General features: G+C 42.9%; 1 protein-coding gene across 1 annotated transcript in view; it reads left to right on the forward strand.

Annotated features, from left to right (window-relative positions):
• The first annotated feature begins 3877 nt into the window (after positions 1-3877).
• LOC120999287 (nicotinamide N-methyltransferase-like) overlaps positions 3878-20478 on the forward strand; it is a 118084-nt gene continuing 101483 nt past the window's right edge. The window contains exon 1 of the mRNA XM_040430160.1: positions 3878-4043. Coding sequence (XP_040286094.1) covers positions 3893-4043 — 151 coding nt within the window. The 5' untranslated portion in view covers positions 3878-3892. The remainder of the gene's footprint in view (positions 4044-20478) is intronic.

Raw genomic sequence — 20478 nt, forward strand, 5'->3', positions numbered from 1 at the left:
GTTAAACAGTGCATCATGCACACATTTAGGGTCAGGTTTTATCATTTATCATAATAAAAGTGAAGTATTAATTTTCACCTGGGTCAAGATAGGTTCTGTTGCATGTCTAGGCATTTGTAAATAAACTCCCTCAGGCCTAAACACAAATGACAGGGAAAAGAGCAACACAAGAAAACCCAAACAATAAACAAAAGGGGAAGAAGACACATAACTTCAAAAGGCTATGGAAGCATAGGAACTCTGCCAAGATCCAAACACCAGCAATCCACAACAAGACTGAAACTATAAACTGCACAGCATGGTGGGAGAAGCCACAAAAAATAGGGAAGGTTAAATGACCACCTAAGCAACACCAGAGGCAAGGAGGTGTGGAAATTACCAAAAACAACACAGACACAAATTGATCCAAAAGGAACATGTCAGATCAAACCATTTGTGGCCAGTCTCACTGATCTCCTGGCACCTGTCATGGGAACGTCTGTGACACTACACCATTCTTAGTGCAGTTCCTTTACTAGATGTAGAGAACCTGTGATGACATCATCATAGGTCCTTTAGCTTTCTCAATTGATAATAGGGAGATTATATTGGTGCTGGACAGTAATGAGTGTAATTAAGGGGTGGGGTCTTTGGTTCACTGTGGGCCCCTTTTTCCCATGGGCCCCATAGCAATGGCATGGTCTGCCTCTATTGGAGGTATGCCACTGACTCTTGTGGGAGACGTCAAAGGTTGACAAAGTTTGTAACATCAGTTTTGAATAATCTGAGGGGTGTAGTTTCTAAAATAAGTCATGTATGTCTGGTTTCTATTACGTAAACCCCTCAAAATCATTTTATAACTGGTGCTTAAAAAACATTTTTGGAAATTTTCTTAAAAATTAGAAAAATTGCCTGTAAAATCCTAAGCCTTCTAACGTCCTAAAAAAAAATAAAAAAGAGAAATAGACAATAATGCCAACATAAAGTAGACATATGGGGAATGTTAACTGATAACTATTTTATGAGCCATTACTATCTTAAAAGTAGGCATGAAATTCAATGTGTCACCAGAAAAAAATCTCAGAACAATATAGATAAGTAAAGGCATTCCAGAGTTATTACCCTATAAAGTAAGACACGTCAGATTTGCAAAAATAGACCTGGTGAAAACTGTCCTAGGATAGAAGGGGTTAATGATGGTGTGACAACATTTATTTTACAGTCAGGTCCATAAATATTGGGACATTGACACAATTCTAAAATTTTTGGCTCTATATACCACCACAATGGATTTGAAATAAAACAAACAAGATATGCTTTAACTACAGACTGTCAGCTTTAATTGGAGGGTATTTTTTGATTATCAATCTCTTTATTTTCATTTCATATACAAAAAGACATATTCATTCCAAACATAGAAAATCAGCAATCACATACTTCAATATCCGCAGGGAATAGTTACATTTCCATTTTATCAACAGCATCTAATTTTTCTATGCATAAAGAAAAATTATTTTTTCCTTTTTACCCTCCCACCACCCATCTGGGAGGGGGAGAGTGGGACGTAAAAAAAATAAATAAAATTCCTTCGTCAATCTAGCCCTAAAGTAACCATTTTTTCCAAAGTTTATCAATATTTTTTGCTTTTTTACTATGGCCCTCCATCACCCGTTCTTCCTTGATCAGGTTGTCAACTGCTTTTCTCCACAGTCCCACTGTCGGAGGATCTACCCCTACCCATTTCTTAAGTATAAGAAGTCTAGCTTGAAATAACACTTTACAGAGAACCACACGTGTATCTCTATTGGAGGGTATTTACATCCAAATCAAGTGAATGGTGTAGGAATTACAACAGTTTGCATATGTGCCTGGGACAATTGGCTTATCAGCTGTTCCATGGCCAGGTGTGTGTTATTACCTCGTTATCCCAATTACAATGAGCAGATAAAAGGTCTAGAGTTTATTTCAAGTGTGCTATTTGCATTTGGAATCTGTTGCTATCAACTCTCAAGATGAGATCCAAAGAGCTGTCACTATCAGTGAAGCTAGCCATCATTAGGCTGAAAAAACAAAACAAACCCATCAGAGAGATAGCAAAAACATTAGGCGTGGCCAAAACAACTGTTTGGAACATTCTTAAAAAGAAGGAACGCACCGGTGAGCTCAGCAACACCAAAAGACCAGGAAAACCACGGAAAACAACTGTGGTGGATGACCGAAGAATTCTTTCCCTGGTGAAGAAAACACCCTTCACAACAGTTGGCCAGATCAAGAACACTCTCCAGGAGGTAGGTGTATGTGTGTCAAAGTCAACAATCAAGAGAAGACTTCACCAGAGTGAATAAAGAGGGTTCACCACAAGATGTAAACCATTGGTGAGCCTCAAAAACAGGAAGGCCATATTAGAGTTTGCCAAACGACATCTAAAAAAGCCTTCACAGTTCTGGAACAACATCCTATGGACGGATGAGACCAAGATTAACTTGTATCAGAGTGATGGGAAGAGAAGAGTATGGAGAAGGAAAGGAACTGCCCATGATCCTAAGCATACCACCTCATCAGTGAAGCATGGTGGTGGTAGTGTCATGGTGTGGGCATGTATGGCTGCCAATTGAACTGGTTCTCTTGCATTTTTTGATGATGTGACTGCTGACAAAAGCAGCAGAATGAATTCTGTAGTGTTTTGGGCCATATTATCTACTCATATTCAGCCAAATGCTTCAGAACTCATTGGACGGCGATTCACAGTGCAGATGGACAATGACCCAAAGCATACTGCAAAAGTAACCAAATAGTTTTTTTAAGGGAAAGAAGTGGAATGTTATGCAATGGCCAAGTCAATCACCTGACCTGAATCCGATTGAGCATGCATTTCACTTGCTGAAGACAAAACTGAAGGGAAAATGCCCCAAGAACAAGCAGGAACTGAAGACAGTTGCAGTAGAGGCCTGGCAGAGAATCACCAGGGATGAAACCTAGCGTCTGGTGATGTCTATGTGTTCCAGACTGCAGGCTGTAATTGACGGCAAAGGATTTGCAACCAGGTATTAAAAAGTCAAAGTTTGATTTAAGATTATTATTCTGTCCCATTACTTTTGGTCCCTTAACAAGTGGGAGGCACATATGCAATCTTTTGTAATTCCTACACCATTCACCTGATTGTGATGTAAATACCCTCAAATTAAAGCTGACAGTCTGCAGTTAAAGAACATCTTGTTTATTTCATTTCAAATCCATTGTGGTGGTATATAGAGCCAAAAATTTTAGAATTGTGTTGATGTCCCAATATTTATGCACCTGACTGTATTTCACTTACTGCATTGTTGAGCATATGGGGGCACATTTATTAAGACCGGCATTTAGAAGCTGGTCTTAATAAAGCCCTAAGCTGGCGGTGGTTCCGTCAAAGTTATTCTTCATAACTTCGGCGCATACAGCGCTAGTTCTAAATGTAAGAGAGCTTCCTAGCTGTCTTACATTTAGACCATTTTCTATACCTGAAACAGGCGTAGCAAATGGTAAATTAGAGGGGCCTGCTGGCCCATCCCCTTCCCCACTGATGTGAGGCCCACAATTTTAGACCTGGCATGAGCGGGGTGAAGTCCCAGATAGCGGTGGAACTAACTATTGCACCGCTATTTTCTCCTGAAATGCACTTGATATAGGCCTATTTCAGTATAATAAATGACCCCCATGATCTTTAGAAAAGTCACACCTTTTACACAAAAATAGACAAACAAAAAACATCTGTTTATTTGAAGATCATTAACAATTCATGTAAGTTTATGGTTACACAGTCTCCTGACTGCCTCGTGGAGAAAACAACTCATGATCTGATAATTAATTCTATTATATAAAGACTTTATAAACACCATTGTGGAGAGAGTCACCATCTGCGACACAAGAGTTGACAATGGATTCCAGAACCTACAAGCTCTATCACAAAGACTCCTTTGATTCCAGAGATTATCTGGACGTTTACTTCTCAAATGTAGATGAAATGGTCTTTCGGGAGGATACCTTGTTATTTCCAATTGAAAATCTTAGAAAAACTTTTGCATTGGGTATGTATTTTTTGTGTTTATTTGGATTTGTTGCTATACTTTTACTATAAAACAGTGTTCATCCCTACAACACAGTACAGATATAGCAACGTTAGCGATCCCTTTTTTCTCATAATGAAAGCAACGAATTGCGATACTAACCTGCAATTCATAACAAAGCTAGTAGATAGCAGCATTAACCAATCCTAATGAAAACCACAGTAACTGTTTAAACTAAACTATATCTACCTCTTTTTAACACATTAAGTTCTATATTAAAGGATTTTTTAAGCTTAATTTTTAAACAGTTACATATTATTTTCTTATTACAAAATAAATGTAATTATTTCATAACATTTTTTATAACACACAACAAAAAACACACAGGCTACGTGCCAAAAGCCAGGTATAATGCAAGCCAGCACCTATTCATAAAACAGATAATCAGGATACCTTACAATGGCAGCCTGGTGCACTATAAGACATTTAAAACCATCTCTCATCTAACTGAGAATCAGTAAGTCTCAATGTTACCTGAGAACTCTTGGATAGCTTGGGGAACCATGCACCTAAATCTTTATCATTAGGGTGACAAAATTATAATTTTTTTTTATTTTTTTTATGCTAGCTAATTCTTTTCTAACTGCTTAGGAAGGCTGCATAAAAATTTACGGGTTTCTAATTGTTCTAATATATATTTAATAACCCATCTATACTGTTTTGTTATGTCAACTAATTTGCATAAATATGAAAGACATAGCACATGTGATTAGCCTACTTTCCACCATGGACAGCGCCATCTATTGGATACATAGTCTTATGTCCTACAGTCTGCAGAGTATTATCATTTTCCTCATGGACAGCGCCATCTATTGGATACATAGTCTTATGTCCTACAGTCTGCAGAGTATTATCATTTTCCTCATGGACAGCGCCATCTATTGGACAGCTGAAACACTGTTTGCAATATCTTGGCCATATTTATGCAAATGAGCTTACTTGACAAAACATTATAGAAAAGGTTATTTGAATTGACTTGTAGTTCGGACAATTAGAAAACAGAACATTTTTATGCAGCCCTCTTAAGCAGTGAAAGAGGAGTTATCTAGCGTAAAAAAAAAAAAACATTACAATTGTTTTCACCCTAATGGTAACGACAGGTGCACAGGACTCCCTAGAAATCCGAAATAAACCATTATTGAGACTTACTGGCACTCTCCATTTGGATAGAGAGCTAGTTTAAAAATGTCTCAGGCTGCCACTGTGAAGTATGCTGATGGTACCTGTCTCACAGATAGGACATTGGCTTGCACATACCTTGCTTATGGCATACAGCCTTCAGTTAAAAAATAACTGTTTTGTCTTGTCTATTGTGATTTTTTTATCATTTTGGTAATAAGATGTTATAAATGGTAGGAAAGGAGCTATATAATAAGTTGTTATTAATAGAGATAAAAAAAAAGCTATTTGTTTGTACTTTGTGTCTGTTTTTTATACACAATTATAGGCACATCTGTGTCTGTGTCAGTATTGTAATCAACAGAAATGTATCTCACACCAGTTGTGACTAACACCAACCAACCCAAACATTGTCCATCTATTGTTCTCAAGCTGTGATGGCAGAAAGGAGATGCACTACGCCCTTTTGTTATTATAATTTTTTTTCTCTTTTAGAACAATACAGTAGATGGAGAATGATTAGGTGGGGAGAGGGTTTAAATTCCACAACATTTGTATTTTTTTGCCAATGTAGGCTTTCATACTCTCGTTTCGCGGAACAGATGACATCCTGATGCAAACTGAACAGATTTCTTTCCATTCAGAATACATTGGGATATGCCTGATCAGTTATTTCCCAGCATAGAGCCCTTGTCACATGGACTCTGGTGTCACGCGGACATGCATCCCCACGTTTTGGCCTGTCACATGGACTCTGGTGTCACGCGGACATGCATCTCCATGTTTTGGCCTATGTCACATGGACTCTGGTGTCACGCGGGGATGCCAGAGTCCATGTGACAGACCAAAACGTGGGGATTCATTGGCTTGAGAACAATAGATGGACAATGTTGGGGGTTGGTTGGTGTTAGTCACAACTGGTGTGAGACCACTTATTATATAGCTCTCGTCCTACGATTTATAACTCCTTATTACTAAAATGACAAAAGACAACACAAAACAGTTCTTTTTTTAACTGAAGGCTACATGCCATAAGCAAGGTATGTTCAAGCCAATGTCCTATCTGTGATACAGATACCATCAGCATACTTCAAAGTGGCAGCTTGAGACATTTTGAACTAGCTCTCTATCCAAATGGAGAGTGCCAGTAAGTCTCAATATTGGTTTATTTCGGATTTCTAGGGAGTCCTGTGCACCTGTCGTTACCATTAGGGTGAAAACAATTGTAATGTTTTTTTTGTTTTTTTTTTACGCTAGATAACTCCTCTTTCACTGCTTAAGAGGGCTGCATAAAAATGTTCTGTTTTCTAATTGTCCAAACTACAAGTCAATTCAAATAACCTTTCTATAATGTTTTGTCAAGTAAGCTCATTTGCATAAATATGGCCAAGATATTGCAAACAGTGTTTCAGCTGTCCAATAGATGGCGCTGTCCATGAGGAAAATGATAATACTCTGCAGACTGTAGGACATAAGACTATGTATCCAATAGATGGCGCTGTCCATGAGGAAAATGATAATACTCTGCAGACTGTAGGACATAAGACTATGTATCCAATAGATGGCGCTGTCCATGGTGGAAAGTAGGCTAATCACATGTGCTATGTCTTTCATATTTATGCAAATTAGTTGACATAACAAAACAGTATAGATGGGTTATTAAATATATATTAGAACAATTAGAAACCCGTAATTTTTATGCAGCCTTCCTAAGCAGTTAGAGAAGAATTAGCTAGCAATAAAAAAATAACTAATAATATATATAATTTTGTCACCCTAATGATAAAGATTTAGGTGCATGGTTCCCCAAGCTATCCAAGAGTTCTCAGTTAACATTGACATTTACTGACTTTCAGTTAGATGAGAGATGGTTATAAATGTCTCATAATGCACCAGGTTGCCGTTGTAAGGCATCCTGGTTACTTGTTTAATGAATAGGTGCTGGCTTGCATTATACCCGGCTTTTGGCATGTAACCTGTGTGTTTTTTTGTGTTGTGTTATAAATAGGTATTTAAGCAAAAATAGTTTTAATAAAATAATTATAAATAGTAGGATTAATATAAAGTATAAAATTTGATTAATAGTTTATTAAATTAATGATAGAATTAAAAATAGTTGAAGTGCTAGTGTGGTCATTGTAAATTGTCTGTAGGTATGTTCAAATCTTAGAATATAATAGTTCTATGTGCCATCTACTGGTTATAAAGGTAAATTACATTCTGATTTTTTTAGTTTCTGTTTTTACTTTCGTTATTGTTTTTCGCTTTCGCGATTGTGAAAGGAGCGGTAACGTTGCTACATCTGTATCTCATTATTAATATCAACACAGCACCCTACTGTCCATGAAGACACATGTACCTACAGCTTCAGAGGATTTTTTAGAATATGATATATGTGCATATGATTATACTATTATATAGTATTTTGACCATTATATTTAGAGATGAGCGAATCAAAGCTTACGAAGTGGAATTCTATCCGAATTTAAGGAAAAATTAGATTCGCACCGAAGCCGAATTTCCTCATGCTTTGTGGATACGATTACGAATCATATTTTTTTCCTAAAATGACTGTTGCCTGTGTGAGGAGTTGAGGACATGGAGCAAGGAACTCTGGGAAGGCGGGATCACCCATAATACCATGCATGCAGCCAATCAGCAGCCAGCCAGCCCTGTGATGTCACAGCCCTATAAATAGCCTCAGCCATCTTGGATTCTGCCATTTTCCAGTGTACTTCGTGCAGGGAGAGACATCAGCAGGCGCTAGGGACAGTGTTAGAAAATACGTCATTGTGCTAAAACAACGATTTACAAGCGCAGGGAAAGATTATTCAAGGTGTAGGGAAAGGATAGGGAGGAATCATTCCACAGCATTTCTGTTGAACAGGGTTCAGTAGGGGAGGTTACAGCCTGCATAAACAATCCTATTATACCTTGCTGCACTGACTGGACACCCAAATTGCCATTATACAGCTCTGTAATTCCAGCAAACTGTTCTTATTAGGGTGCAAGTGGTGCTTGAAACATTCATTAAGGCTACTTTCACACTAGCGTTCGGGTGTCCGCTCGTGCGCACCGTTTGAAGGGGCTCACGAGCGGCCCCGAACGCATCCGTCTGGCCCCAATGCATTCTCAGTGGAGGCGGATCCACTGAGAATGCATCCGCCTGCCAGCGTTCAGCCTCCGCTCCGCTCAGTGAGCGGACACCTGAACGCTGCTTGCAGCGTTCGGGTGTCCGCCTGGCCGTGCGGAGGCGAGTGGATCCGTCCAGACTTACAATGTAAGTCAATGGGGGCGGATCCGCTTGAAGATGACACCATATGGCTCAATCTTCAAGCGGATCCGTTCCCCATTGACTTACAATGTAAAGTCTGAACGGATCCGCTCAGACAACTTTCACACTTAGAAAATTTTCTAAGTTTTAATGCAGACGCATCCGTTCTGAACGGATGCGAACGTCTGCATTATCGGAGCGGATCCGTCTGATGAAACATCAGACGGATCCGCTCCGAACGCAAGTGTGAAAGTAGCCTAACAGGGCTTATTACAAGTAAATATTTCTACATCTTATTTACCCTTGTGCGGTGCAGTTATTTGTTCTAAAGCTTGTATTGGCTTGTATTAGTGGCTTGTATTAGTGGGAAAAAAGGGCTTATTAGCTGTTGTGTGGTGAAGTGCTCAAATTACAGTCCTTTTTGTCATGTATTAGTGGAAAAAGAAAAAATATATTTGCCGGTCAGCGGTGCAGTTATATGTTGTAAAGCCCTTTTTGTCGTGTATTATTTGCCAGTCAGCAGTGCAGCTATATGCTCTAAAGCCCTTTTTTGTGTGTATTAGTGGGGAAAGAAAGGGCTTATTAGCTGTTGTGTGGTGAAGTGAGAAAATTACTGACTTTTTTGGGGTGTTTTAATTTCCTTTTTATTTATTTATTTGATCTAACAGTATGTAAGACCGAGAAGTTCAGGCCCTGCACAGGGGAGTGGCAGAGGCCTAAATATTTCTGGCGCAAACATAGGTCACTGAAGAGTAGGGGGGCTTGGCAGCAGGAGTCGCAGCGAGAGGCCTGAGCTCCCGGTGTCATCTAGCGGTCATGTCTTGACCAGCAATCCAGAGGTACTTGAATGATTGACTCAGTCATCTCTGTTTTGGATCCACTCCTGTTTTTTTTGGCATTAGCAATACTGATAGATTACAGACCAAATGCTGACCGAGTGAAGGCAGATGCTCAACATACAGGATATGTTTTTTGTGGGTTATTGTTGTGACGGATCAGCGGAAGGGCAAAATAAACAGTGACGTCAACACAAACTTACTGCTGACACCCTCTCCACTCTTGGATTAGTAGAACTACAGGTAACAGCACTCTGCTAGTCAATTGCACAAAGATATAAGCAAACACTGAAAGAATAAATGCTTGGTGGTCATACTTACTGCAAATGCAGCTAGAAGCTCTTTGCGAATATAATTGATCAAAAATATTTCGGGCCCATCTACCGGTCGTCAAGGTAGCTTCTAATCAGATGGGTCCTACTCTAACATGCCTCTCCTGGGCTTACAGCCTACAATCTGGGCAAAGTAGTACCAAGCTGTATCCTACGCATGCCTCTCCCAGGCTGTGAGCCTGCAGTATGGGCTGGGTAGAATACAGCTGTACAAGCTATCTGATTAAAAGCACATGGTAAATGAACCGTGCACCACCAGCCCAATCTCACCACCAGGGGGAGCCACTCCCCTAGTGGCAGTGACAATGGGGAAAAAATAAACGAACCAGCACCTCCACAATAAGTGAATATGAGAACGCAGGTGCACACTACCTTGGCTAAAACACACTTGGATTAGTAGAACTACAGGTAACAGCACTCTGCTAGTCAATTGCACAAAGATATAAGCAAACACTGAAAGAATAAATGCTTGGTGGTCATACTTACTGCAAATGCAGACCGGTAGATGGGCCCGAAATATTTTTGATCAATTATATTCGCAAAGAGCTTCTAGCTGCATTTAGCCAAGGTAGCGTGCACCTGCGTTCTCATATTCACTTATTGTGGAGGTGCTGGTTAGTTTATTTTTTACCCTCTCCACTCTGTCGGGGGCTATACTTGTATAAGCGTTTAATAGAACAGGTTCTGTAGGCATCTTTGTGGAATCAGCTGACGACGGTATAAAAGGAGTGCGCTTCTTGACGCCAACATCGACCAGTAAGCCTGAGTTCATACTTGGTCAGTTTTGGCCCCGTGACGGCCCAAATAAGTGAAGTGTGCAGTGATTCTAAGAGCGACGCCTGTCATCTGCATGTCATACTGACTCACAGTATAATTTCACTACCACAGCAGACTCCCTATGTGTGTTACTGCAAGGCACAGTGTTCTACACTAATATAAAGGCTCTCTGCAGCCAGGAAATAGCTTTGAACCAGCCAAATCGAATTATTGAAAAATTCGCTCATCTCTAATTATATTACTTGTATCCTGCATGAGAAGCAGTTTTCACCTTTTTCTTACACTCCACCCTTTCCTAATTCTTAGTTCTTCCTGAGATAATTTGTGGAGACTAGCTGCCATAAGGTCTCCCATTTACAGCTCACAGAAGCTAGAGGAAATTTTGCCTCACTTTTACTATCTTTATTATGCAAAGAAGCAGAGGCATGCTGAAAACATTATAGAGAATTAATTCTTAAGCAGTGGAGAAAATCAATAGCTGCTGAAGTATGACTTTGTTCCCCATAATAGATATTCATTACTCATCCACCTCTACTGTCCATATTTTTTTTTTTTTTATGCGTCTGTGATGGATTTAGCAAATAATTCAGAGAAAATGCTAATTTAGGAAGTGGGTGGGGGGAGCCTGTTAAAAAAATGCTGCTTACACCAATTAACTGATGATTTATGTTAAACGGTTTCTGATACAGTCTGTGCTGTGGTTCTATTGATTTTGCATAATTATGTGAAAGGTCAGTGAGTAGTGACCATGTAAATGAATCGATTTTAATAAATAGTAGATAACTAAACGCAAACTGGACAAACGTTTTTAGGAGTATGGAATATAAGTGGGGGAAAAAATACCACAGTTCAGCCATATCAACTAAAGGGAACAAGTTAAAACCTTGGTCCTAGTATGGGATAAAGAATATCTTTTACTAGAGTTATATTTCCTACTCTCTAATCTTCAGAAACTTGGAAAACTTGTATAGGAAAATGAAGGATTAAACTAGACCTTTCAATTTTAGGGCATGTTACTTTTAACTTTTCTATCATCTAGCAATTGGTGATTTGCTGCTTTGTTACATAGTTACATAGTTAATACGATTGAAAAAAAAAGACATAAGTCCATCAAGTTCAACTAAGGGATAGGTGGGGACGCGAATCCAAGAAGGGAGGGAGACTCAGATTTCTAGACATTTTGATAAGTGTAATGCCCCGCTAGGGGGCATTACCACCTTTTGCGCCCCTTCACTAGATTTAATGGTTGATCCTGTGTCATCATGTGTATTTACTTCCATGTCCTGCACAATGTATGCTTGTATTTTCCTTGCAAATTACTGTTTAAGTGTAATGTGCCTGGCTTTCCAGCAGATGGCAGAGCTAGAGCACGGTGACAAGTGCAGGCCACAACACCTAAAGGGACATTTTAGGCAACCCTTACACCATTCTGGCATTCCTACACCTGGGTACCACCACTACCATCTACTTAGGGGGACCTAGTCCCTCGTTGCTGAAATGCAACTGGTGTCACAACAAACTTTTAACCCTTATAAATATAACATATTTTTTTTTAATTAAGTCTATATTTATTATTCTCACTAAATGTATCACAAATGTACCTGCCCCGATGACGTGAAGTCTATTAAAATATATGAACATCTTAAAGAGACTCTCTGGCCGACTCGTCTCACCCATGGGGTGCTGCATAAGCATTAATGTCATTTACTTTTAAGAATTCATCTAAACCCTTTTTAAAACTGTCCACTGTTCCTGCTGTGACCACATCCTGAGTAAGTCTATTTCACAGATTCGCAGTTCTTACAGTAAAGAAGTTTTGACGCTTCTGGAGACTGAACTTATTCTTCTCCAGTCGGAGACAGTGCCCCCTTGTCTTTTAAAGGGCAGTTTTTCACCATATTTTTTGTATGGCCCATTTATATATTTGTATAGGTTAATCATGTCCTACCTTAGACGTCTCTTCTCAAGACTAAATACTTTTATTCCTTTAATCTTTCTTCATAACTAAGACCCTCCATGCCTCTTATCAGTTTAGTCGCTCTCCTCTGTACTTTTTCCAGCTGCAGTGCGTCCTTTCTATGGACTGGTGCCAGGAACTGAACTGCATATTTCAGATGAGGTCGCAGCAATGCTTTTTAAAGTGGTAATATTACATCTCTGCCCTGCAAGTCCATGTCTTGTTTAATGCATGACAATATCCCGGTAGCCTTAGAAGCAGCTGATTGACATTGTATGCTGTTGTTATTTAATCTACCTTCTACAAGCACACCCAAATCCTTCTCTATAAGTAACTCTCCCAGTGTTACATCCCCTAGGACATATGATGCACAGAGATTATTACTACCAAGATGCATAACTTTACATTTATCCACATTGAACCTCCTTTGCCAAGTTGATGCCAAATCACTCAGAGTGTTAAAGTCAGCTTGTAGTTTATGGACATCTTCCATAGATTGTACAGTTCTAGACAGCTTAGTGTCATCTGCAAAAATAGAAATTGTGCTATTAATACTGTCCTCAATATCATTTATAGATAAATGAAATAATAGAGTATCCTGATTTTACAAGACCTGCTTTTGATAAACTAGAACTTAATTTTCCAGCATCTACTGTTCACTGAAAGACATCTGTTCTTAAAAACAAAATGAACCAATAATTACTTTACTCTCTGGTTACCACTAGGGATGAGCGAACCCGAACTGTATACATTTTCGTAAAAGTCCGGGTTCGGGTTCGGTGTTCGGCGCTTTCTTGGCGCTTTTTGAAAGGCTGCAAAGCAGCCAATCAACAAGCGTCATACTACTTGGCCCAAGAGGCCATCACAGCCATGCCTACTATTGGCATGGCTGTGATTGGCCAGTGCAGCATGTGACCCAGCCTCTATTTAAGCTGGAGTCACGTAGCGCCGCACGTCACTCTGCTATGATCAGTATAGGGAGAGGTTGCAGCTGCGACGTTAGGGCGAGATTAGGCAGATTAACTCCTCCAAAAGACTTCATTCTGTGATCGATCTGCAGCTGTGGATCATTAAAGTGCTATTATTGACTTGCTCACTTTTTTGAGGCTGCCCAGAGCGTTTTTAGATCACTTTTTTTCTGGGGTGATCGGCGGCCTTTAAGTGACTTGTGGTGCGCCAGCACGAGCTATCACCAAGTGTATTTAACCATCGATAGTGTGGTTATTTTGTGCTATATCCTACATCAGCTGCAGGCTGAGCCTGTGTCACCGAAGTGCATTTAACCATCAACAGTCTGGTTATTTTTTGGCCATATACTACATCAGCTGCAGGCTGAACCTGTGTCACCCAAGTGCATTTAACCATCAACAGTCTGATTATTTTTGGCCATATACTACATCTGGTGCAGGCAGAGCCTGTGTCACCCAAGTGCATTTAACCATCAACAGTCTGATTATTTTTTGGCCATATACTACATCTGGTGCAGGCTGAGCCTGTGTCACCCAAGTGCATTTAACCATCAACAGTGTGGTTATTTTTTGGCCATATATTACATCAGGGGCAAGTTGAGCCTGTCACCCAGCGCCTAAAAAATAGACCTGACATTTCTATTCAACCAAATCTGTACTGTTTTAGCTGGTCAAGTTATTTGTAGTGACCTTAAAAGCAGACTTTTTGTTCTGGGTTGAAAAAGCATTCCCTAAATTTGCCATTCTCAAAATAACTAGTTTCTGGTATTTGAGGCCTACTTGAAATCTATCCCAAAAAGAAAATCTTACATTGAAGGTATTGATAGTGTCATTCAGAAAAACCTAAGACACACGCTAGCGTGCTGATAGAAGTGTGATTCTGTGAATAAACCTATACCTGTCACACAGCGCAAAAAAAAACAGGTCTCACATCTCTATTCAACCAAATCTGCACTGTTTTAGCTGGTCAAGTTATTTGTAGTGACCGTAAAAGCAGACTTTTTGTTCTGGGTTGAAAAAGCATTCCCAAATTTGCCATTCTCAAAATAACTAGTTTCTGGTATTTGAGGCCTACTTGAAATCTATCCCAAAAAGAAAATCTTACATTGAAGGTATTGATAGTGTCATTCAGAAAAACCTAAGACACACGCTAGCGTGCTGATAGAAGTGTGATTCTGTGATTAAACCTATACCTGTCACACAGCGCAAAAAAAAACAGGTCTCACATCTCTATTCAACCAAATCTGCACTGTTTTAGCTGGTCAAGTTATTTGTAGTGACCGTAAAAGCAGACTTTTTGTTCTGGGTTGAAAAAGCATTCCCAAATTTGCCATTCTCAAAATAACTAGTTTCTGGTATTTGAGGCCTACTTGAAATCTATCCCAAAAAGAAAATCTTACATTGAAGGTATTGATAGTGTCATTCAGAAAAACCTAAGACACACGCTAGCATGCTGATAGAAGTGTGATTCTGTGATTAAACCTATACCTGTCACACAGCGCAAAAAAAAACAGGTCTCACATCTCTATTCAACCAAATCTGCACTGTTTTAGCTGGTCAAGTTATTTGTAGTGACCATAAAAGCACACTTTTTGTTCTGGGTTGAAAAAGCATTCCCAAATTTGCCATTCTCAAAATTGTGGTGAACGGGAACAATGAGGAAAACATCTAATAAGGGACGCGGGCGTGGACATGGTCGTGGTGGTGTTAGTAGACCCTCTGGTGCTGGGAGAGGACGTGGCCGTTCTGCCACAGCCACACATCCTAGTGAACCAACTACCTCAGGTCCCAGTAGCCAGCAGAATTTACAGCGATATTTGGTGGGGCCCAATGCCGTTCTAAGGATGGTAAGGCCTGAGCAGGTACAGGCATTAGTCAATTGGGTGGCCGACAGTGGATCCAGCACGTTCACATTATCTCCCACCCAGTCTTCTGCAGAAAGCGCACAGATGGCGCATGAAAACCAAGCCCATCGGTCTGTCACATCACCCCCATGCATATCAGGGAAACTGTCTGACCCTCAAGTTATGCAGCAGTCTCTTATGCTGTTTGAAGACTCTGCTGCCAGGCTTTCCCAAGGGCATCCACCTAGCCCTTCCCCAGGGGTGGAAGAGATAGAATGCACTAACGCACAACCACTTATTTTTCCTGATGATGAGGACATGGGAATACCACCTCAGCACATCTCTGATGATGACGAAACACAGGTGCCAACTGCTGCGTCTTTCTGCAGTGTGCAGACTGAACAGGAGGTCAGGGATCAAGATTGGGTGGAAGACGATGCAGGGGACGATGAGGTCCTAGACCCCACATGAAATGAAGGTCGTGCCACTGACTTTCACAGTTCGGAGGAAGAGGCAGTGGTGAGACCGAGCCAACAGCGTAGCAAAAGAGGGAGCAGTGGGCAAAATCAGAACACCCGCCGCCAAGAGACTCCGCCTGCTACTGACCGCCGCCATCTGGGACCGAGCACCCCAAAGGCAGCTTCAAGGAGTTCCCTGGCATGGCACTTCTTCAAACAATGTGCTGACGACAAGACCCGAGTGGTTTGCACGCTGTGCCATCAGAGCCTGAAGCGAGGCATTAACGTTCTGAACCTTAGCACAACCTGCATGACCAGGCACCTGCATGCAAAGCATGAACTGCAGTGGAGTAAACACCTTAAAAACAAGGAAGTCACTCAGGCTCCCCCTGCTACCTCTTCTGCTGCTGCCGCTTCGGCCTCTTCTGCTGCTGCCGCCGCCTCGGCCTCTTCTGCTGCTGCTACCGCCGCCTTGGCCTCTTCCTCCGCCTCTGGAGGAACGTTGGCACCTGCCGCCCAGCAAACATGGGATGTACCACCAACACCACCACCTGCGTCACCAAGCATCTCAACCATGTCACACGGCAGCGTTCAGCTCTCCATCTCACAAACATTTGAGAGAAAGCGTAAATTCCCACCTAGCCACCCTCGATCCCTGGCCCTGAATGCCAGCATTTCTAAACTACTGGCCTATGAAATGCTGTCATTTAGGCTGGTGGACACACACAGCTTCAAACAGCTCATGTCACTTGCTGTCCCACAGTATGTTGTTCCCAGCCGCCACTACTTCTCCAAGAGAACCGTGCCTTCCCTGCACAAACAAGTGTCCGATAAAATCAAGTGTGCACTGTGCAACGCCATCTGTGGCAAGGTCCACCTAACCACAGATACGTGGACCAGTAAGCACGGCCAGGGACGCTATATCTCCCTAACTGCACACTGGGTAAATGTAGTGGCGGCTGGGCCCCAGGCGGAGAGCTGTTTGGCGCACGTCCTTCCGCCGCCAAGGATCGCAGGACAACATTCTTTGCCTCCTGTCTCCTCCTCCTCCTACTCAGCTTCCTCCTCCTCTTCTTCCACCTGCTCATCCAGTCAGCCACACACCTTCACCACCAACTTCAGCACAGCACGGGGTAAACGTCAGCAGGCCATTCTGAAACTCATATGTTTGGGGGACAGGCCCCACACCGCACAGGAGTTGTGGCGGGGTATAGAGCAACAGACCGACGAGTGGTTGCTGCCGGTGAGCCTCAAGCCCGGCCTGGTGGTGTGCGATAATGGGCGAAATCTCGTTGCAGCTCTTGGCCTACCTGGATTGACGCACATCCCTTGCCTGGCGCATGTGCTGAATTTGGTGGTGCAGAAGTTCATTCGCAACTACCCCGACATGTCAGAGCTGCTGCATAAAGTGCGGGCCGTCTGTTCGCGCTTCCGGCGTTCACACCCTGCCGCTGCTCGCCTGTCTGCGCTACAGCGTAACTTCGGCCTTCCCGCTCACATGCGACGTACCCACCAGGTGAAACTCCACCTTGCATATGCTGGACAGACTGTGCGAGCAGCAGCAGGCCATAGTGGAGTTTCAGCTGCAGCACGCACGGGTCAGTCGCACTGTGGATCAGACCCACTTCACCACCAATAACTGGTCCTCCATGCGAGACCTGTGTGCCCTGTTGCGCTGTTTCGAGTACTCCACCAACATGGCCAGTGGCGATGACGCCGTTATCAGCGTTACAATACCACTTCTATGTCTCCTTGAGAAAACACTTAGGGCGATGATGGAAGAGGAGGTGGCCCAGGAGGAAGAGGAGGAAGAGGAGTCATTTTTATCACTTTCAGGCCAGTCTCTTCGAATTGACTCAGAGGGAGTTTTTTTGCAACACCAGAGGCCAGGTACAAATGTGGCCAGACAGGGCCCACTACTGGAGGACGAGGAGGATGAGGATGAGGAGGAGGTGGAGGAGGATGAGGATGAAGCATGTTCACAGCGGGGTGGCACCCAAAGCAGCTCGGGCCCATCACTGGTGCATGGCTGGGGGGAAACACAGGACGATGACGATACGCCTCCCACAGAGGACAGCTTGTCCTTACCTCTGGGCAGCCTGGCACACATGAGCGACTACATGCTGCAGTGCCTGCGCAACGACAGCAGAGTTGCCCACTTTTTAACGTGTGTGGACTACTGGGTTGCCACCCTGCTGGATCCCCGGTACAAAGACAATGTGCCCACCTTACTTCCTACACTGGAGCGTGATAGGAAGATGCGCGAGTACAAGCGCACGTTGGTAGACGCGCTACTGAGAGCATTCCCAAATGTCACAGGGGAACCAGTGGAAGCCCAAGGCGAAGGGAGAGGAGGAGCAAGAGGTCGCCAACGCAGCTGTGTCACGGCCAGCTCCTCTGAGGGCAGGGTTAGCATGGCAGAGATGTGGAAAAGTTTTGTCAACACGCCACAGCTAACTGCACCACCACCTGATACGGAACGTGTTAGCAGGAGGCAACATTTCACTAACATAGTGGAACAGTACCTGTGCACACCCCTCCACGTACTGACTGATGGTTCGGCCCCATTCAACTTCTGGGTCTCCAAATTGTCCACTTGGCCAGAGCTAGCCTTTTATGCCTTGGAGGTGCTGGCCTGCCCGGCGGCCAGCATTTTGTCTGAACGTGTATTCAGCACGGCAGGGGGCGTCATTACAGACAAACGCAGCCGCCTGTCTACAGCCAATATGGACAAGCTGACGTTCATAAAAATGAACCAGGCATGGATCCCACAGGACATGTCCATCCCTTGTGCAGATTAGATATTAACTACCTCCCCTTAACAATATATTATTCTACTCCAGGGCACTTCCTCATTCAATACTATTTTTAATTTAATTTTACCATTATATTGCGGGGCAACCCAAAGTTGAATGAGCCTCTCCTCTGTCTAGGTGCCGGGGCCTAAATGTGTGACAGTGGCCTGTTCCAGTGGTGGGTGACGTGAAGCCTGATTCTCTGCTATGACATGAATACAGATTCTGCGCTGACATAAGGCCAGATTCTCTGTTACGGGACCGCTCTCCTCTGTCTGGGTGCCGGGGCCTAAATGTGTGAGAGTGGCCTGTTCCAGTGGTGGGTGACGTGAAGCCTGATTCTCTGCTATGACATGAATACAGATTCTGCGCTGACATAAGGCCAAATTCTCTGTTATGGGACCTCTCTCCTCTGCCTGGGTGCCTGGGCCTAAATGTGTGACAGTGGCCTGTTCCAGTGGTGGGTGACGTGAAGCCTGATTCTCTGCTATGACATGAAGACAGATTCTGTGCTGACATAAGGCCAGATTCTCTGTTATGGGACCGCTCTCCTCTGTCTGGGTGCCGGGGCCTAAATGTGTGACAGTGGCCTGTTCCAGTGGTGGGTGACGTGAAGCCTGATTCTCTGCTATGACATGAATACAGATTCTGCGCTGACATAAGGCCAGATTCTCTGTTACGGGACCTCTCTCCTCTGCCTGGGTGCCTGGGCCTAAATGTGTCACAGTGGCCTGTTCCAGTGGTGGGTGACGTGAAGCCTAATTCTCTGCTATGACATGAAGACAGATTCTGCGCTGACATAAGGCCAGATTCTCTGTTACGGGACCTCTCTCCTCTGCCTGGGCCTAAATGTGTGACAGTGGCCTGTTCCAGTGGTGGGTGACGTGAATCCTGATTCTCTGCTATGACATGAATACAGATTCTGCGCTGACATAAGGCCAGATTCTCTGTTACGGGACCTCTCTCCTCTGCCTGGGTGCCTGGGCCTAAATGTGTGACAGTGGCCTGTTCCAGTGGTGGGTGACGTGAAGCCTGATTCTCTGCTATGACATGAAGACAGATTCTGCGCTGACATAAGGCCAGATTCTCTGTTACGGGACCGCTCTCCTCTTTCTGGGTGCCGGGGCCTAAATGTGTGAGAGTGGCCTGTTCCAGTGGTGGGTGACGTGAAGCCTGATTCTCTGTTATGACATGAATACAGATTCTGCGCTGACATAAGACCAGATTCTCTGTTACGGGACCTCTCCTCTGCCTGGGTGCCTGGGTCTAAATGTGTGACAGTGGCCTGTTCCTGTGGTGGGTGACGTGAAGCCTGATTCTCTGCTATGACATGAAGACTGATTCTGCGCTGACATGAAGCCAGATTCTCTGCTATGGCATGAAGAGACTGATTCTCTGCTGACATGAAGCCAGATTCTTTGCTATGGCATGAAGAGACTGATTCTCTGCTGACGTGAAGCCAGATTCTCTGCTATGTGACCTCTGTCCAATTGATATTGGTTCATTTTTATTTTTTTTATTATAATTTTAATTTATTTCCCTATCCACATTTGTTTGCAGGGGATTTACCTACATGTTGCTGCCTTTTGCAGACCTCTAGCTCTTTCCTGGGCTGTTTTACAGCCTTTTTAGTGCCCAAAAGTTTGGGTCCCCATTGACTTCAATGGGGTTCGGGTTCGGGACGAAGTTCGGATCGGGTTCGGATCCCGAACCCGAACATTTCCGGGAAGTTCGGCCGAACTTCTCGAACCCGAACATCCAGGTGATCGCTCAACTCTAGTTACCACTAATGACAAGTACTGTATATTAATATTTTTCAACTAAACACATATGTCTAAAGGCAAATTATAGAAATTATACCATAGCCAGTTGAATCTGCCATCTTTTATGGAACTGCTAAAATGTCTAACGTTTATGGGGAGCTCTTGACTTTCCCCTAACATATAAAGTTGGGGCAAAAAAGGAAAAAATTTAAAGCTTAATACCCTATAAGTAGGGTTGAGCGAACCCGAACTGTAAAGTTCGGGTTCGTACCG

Source organism: Bufo bufo, chromosome 1, assembly GCF_905171765.1.
Source record: "Bufo bufo chromosome 1, aBufBuf1.1, whole genome shotgun sequence".
Taxonomy (NCBI): Eukaryota; Metazoa; Chordata; class Amphibia; order Anura; family Bufonidae; genus Bufo; species Bufo bufo.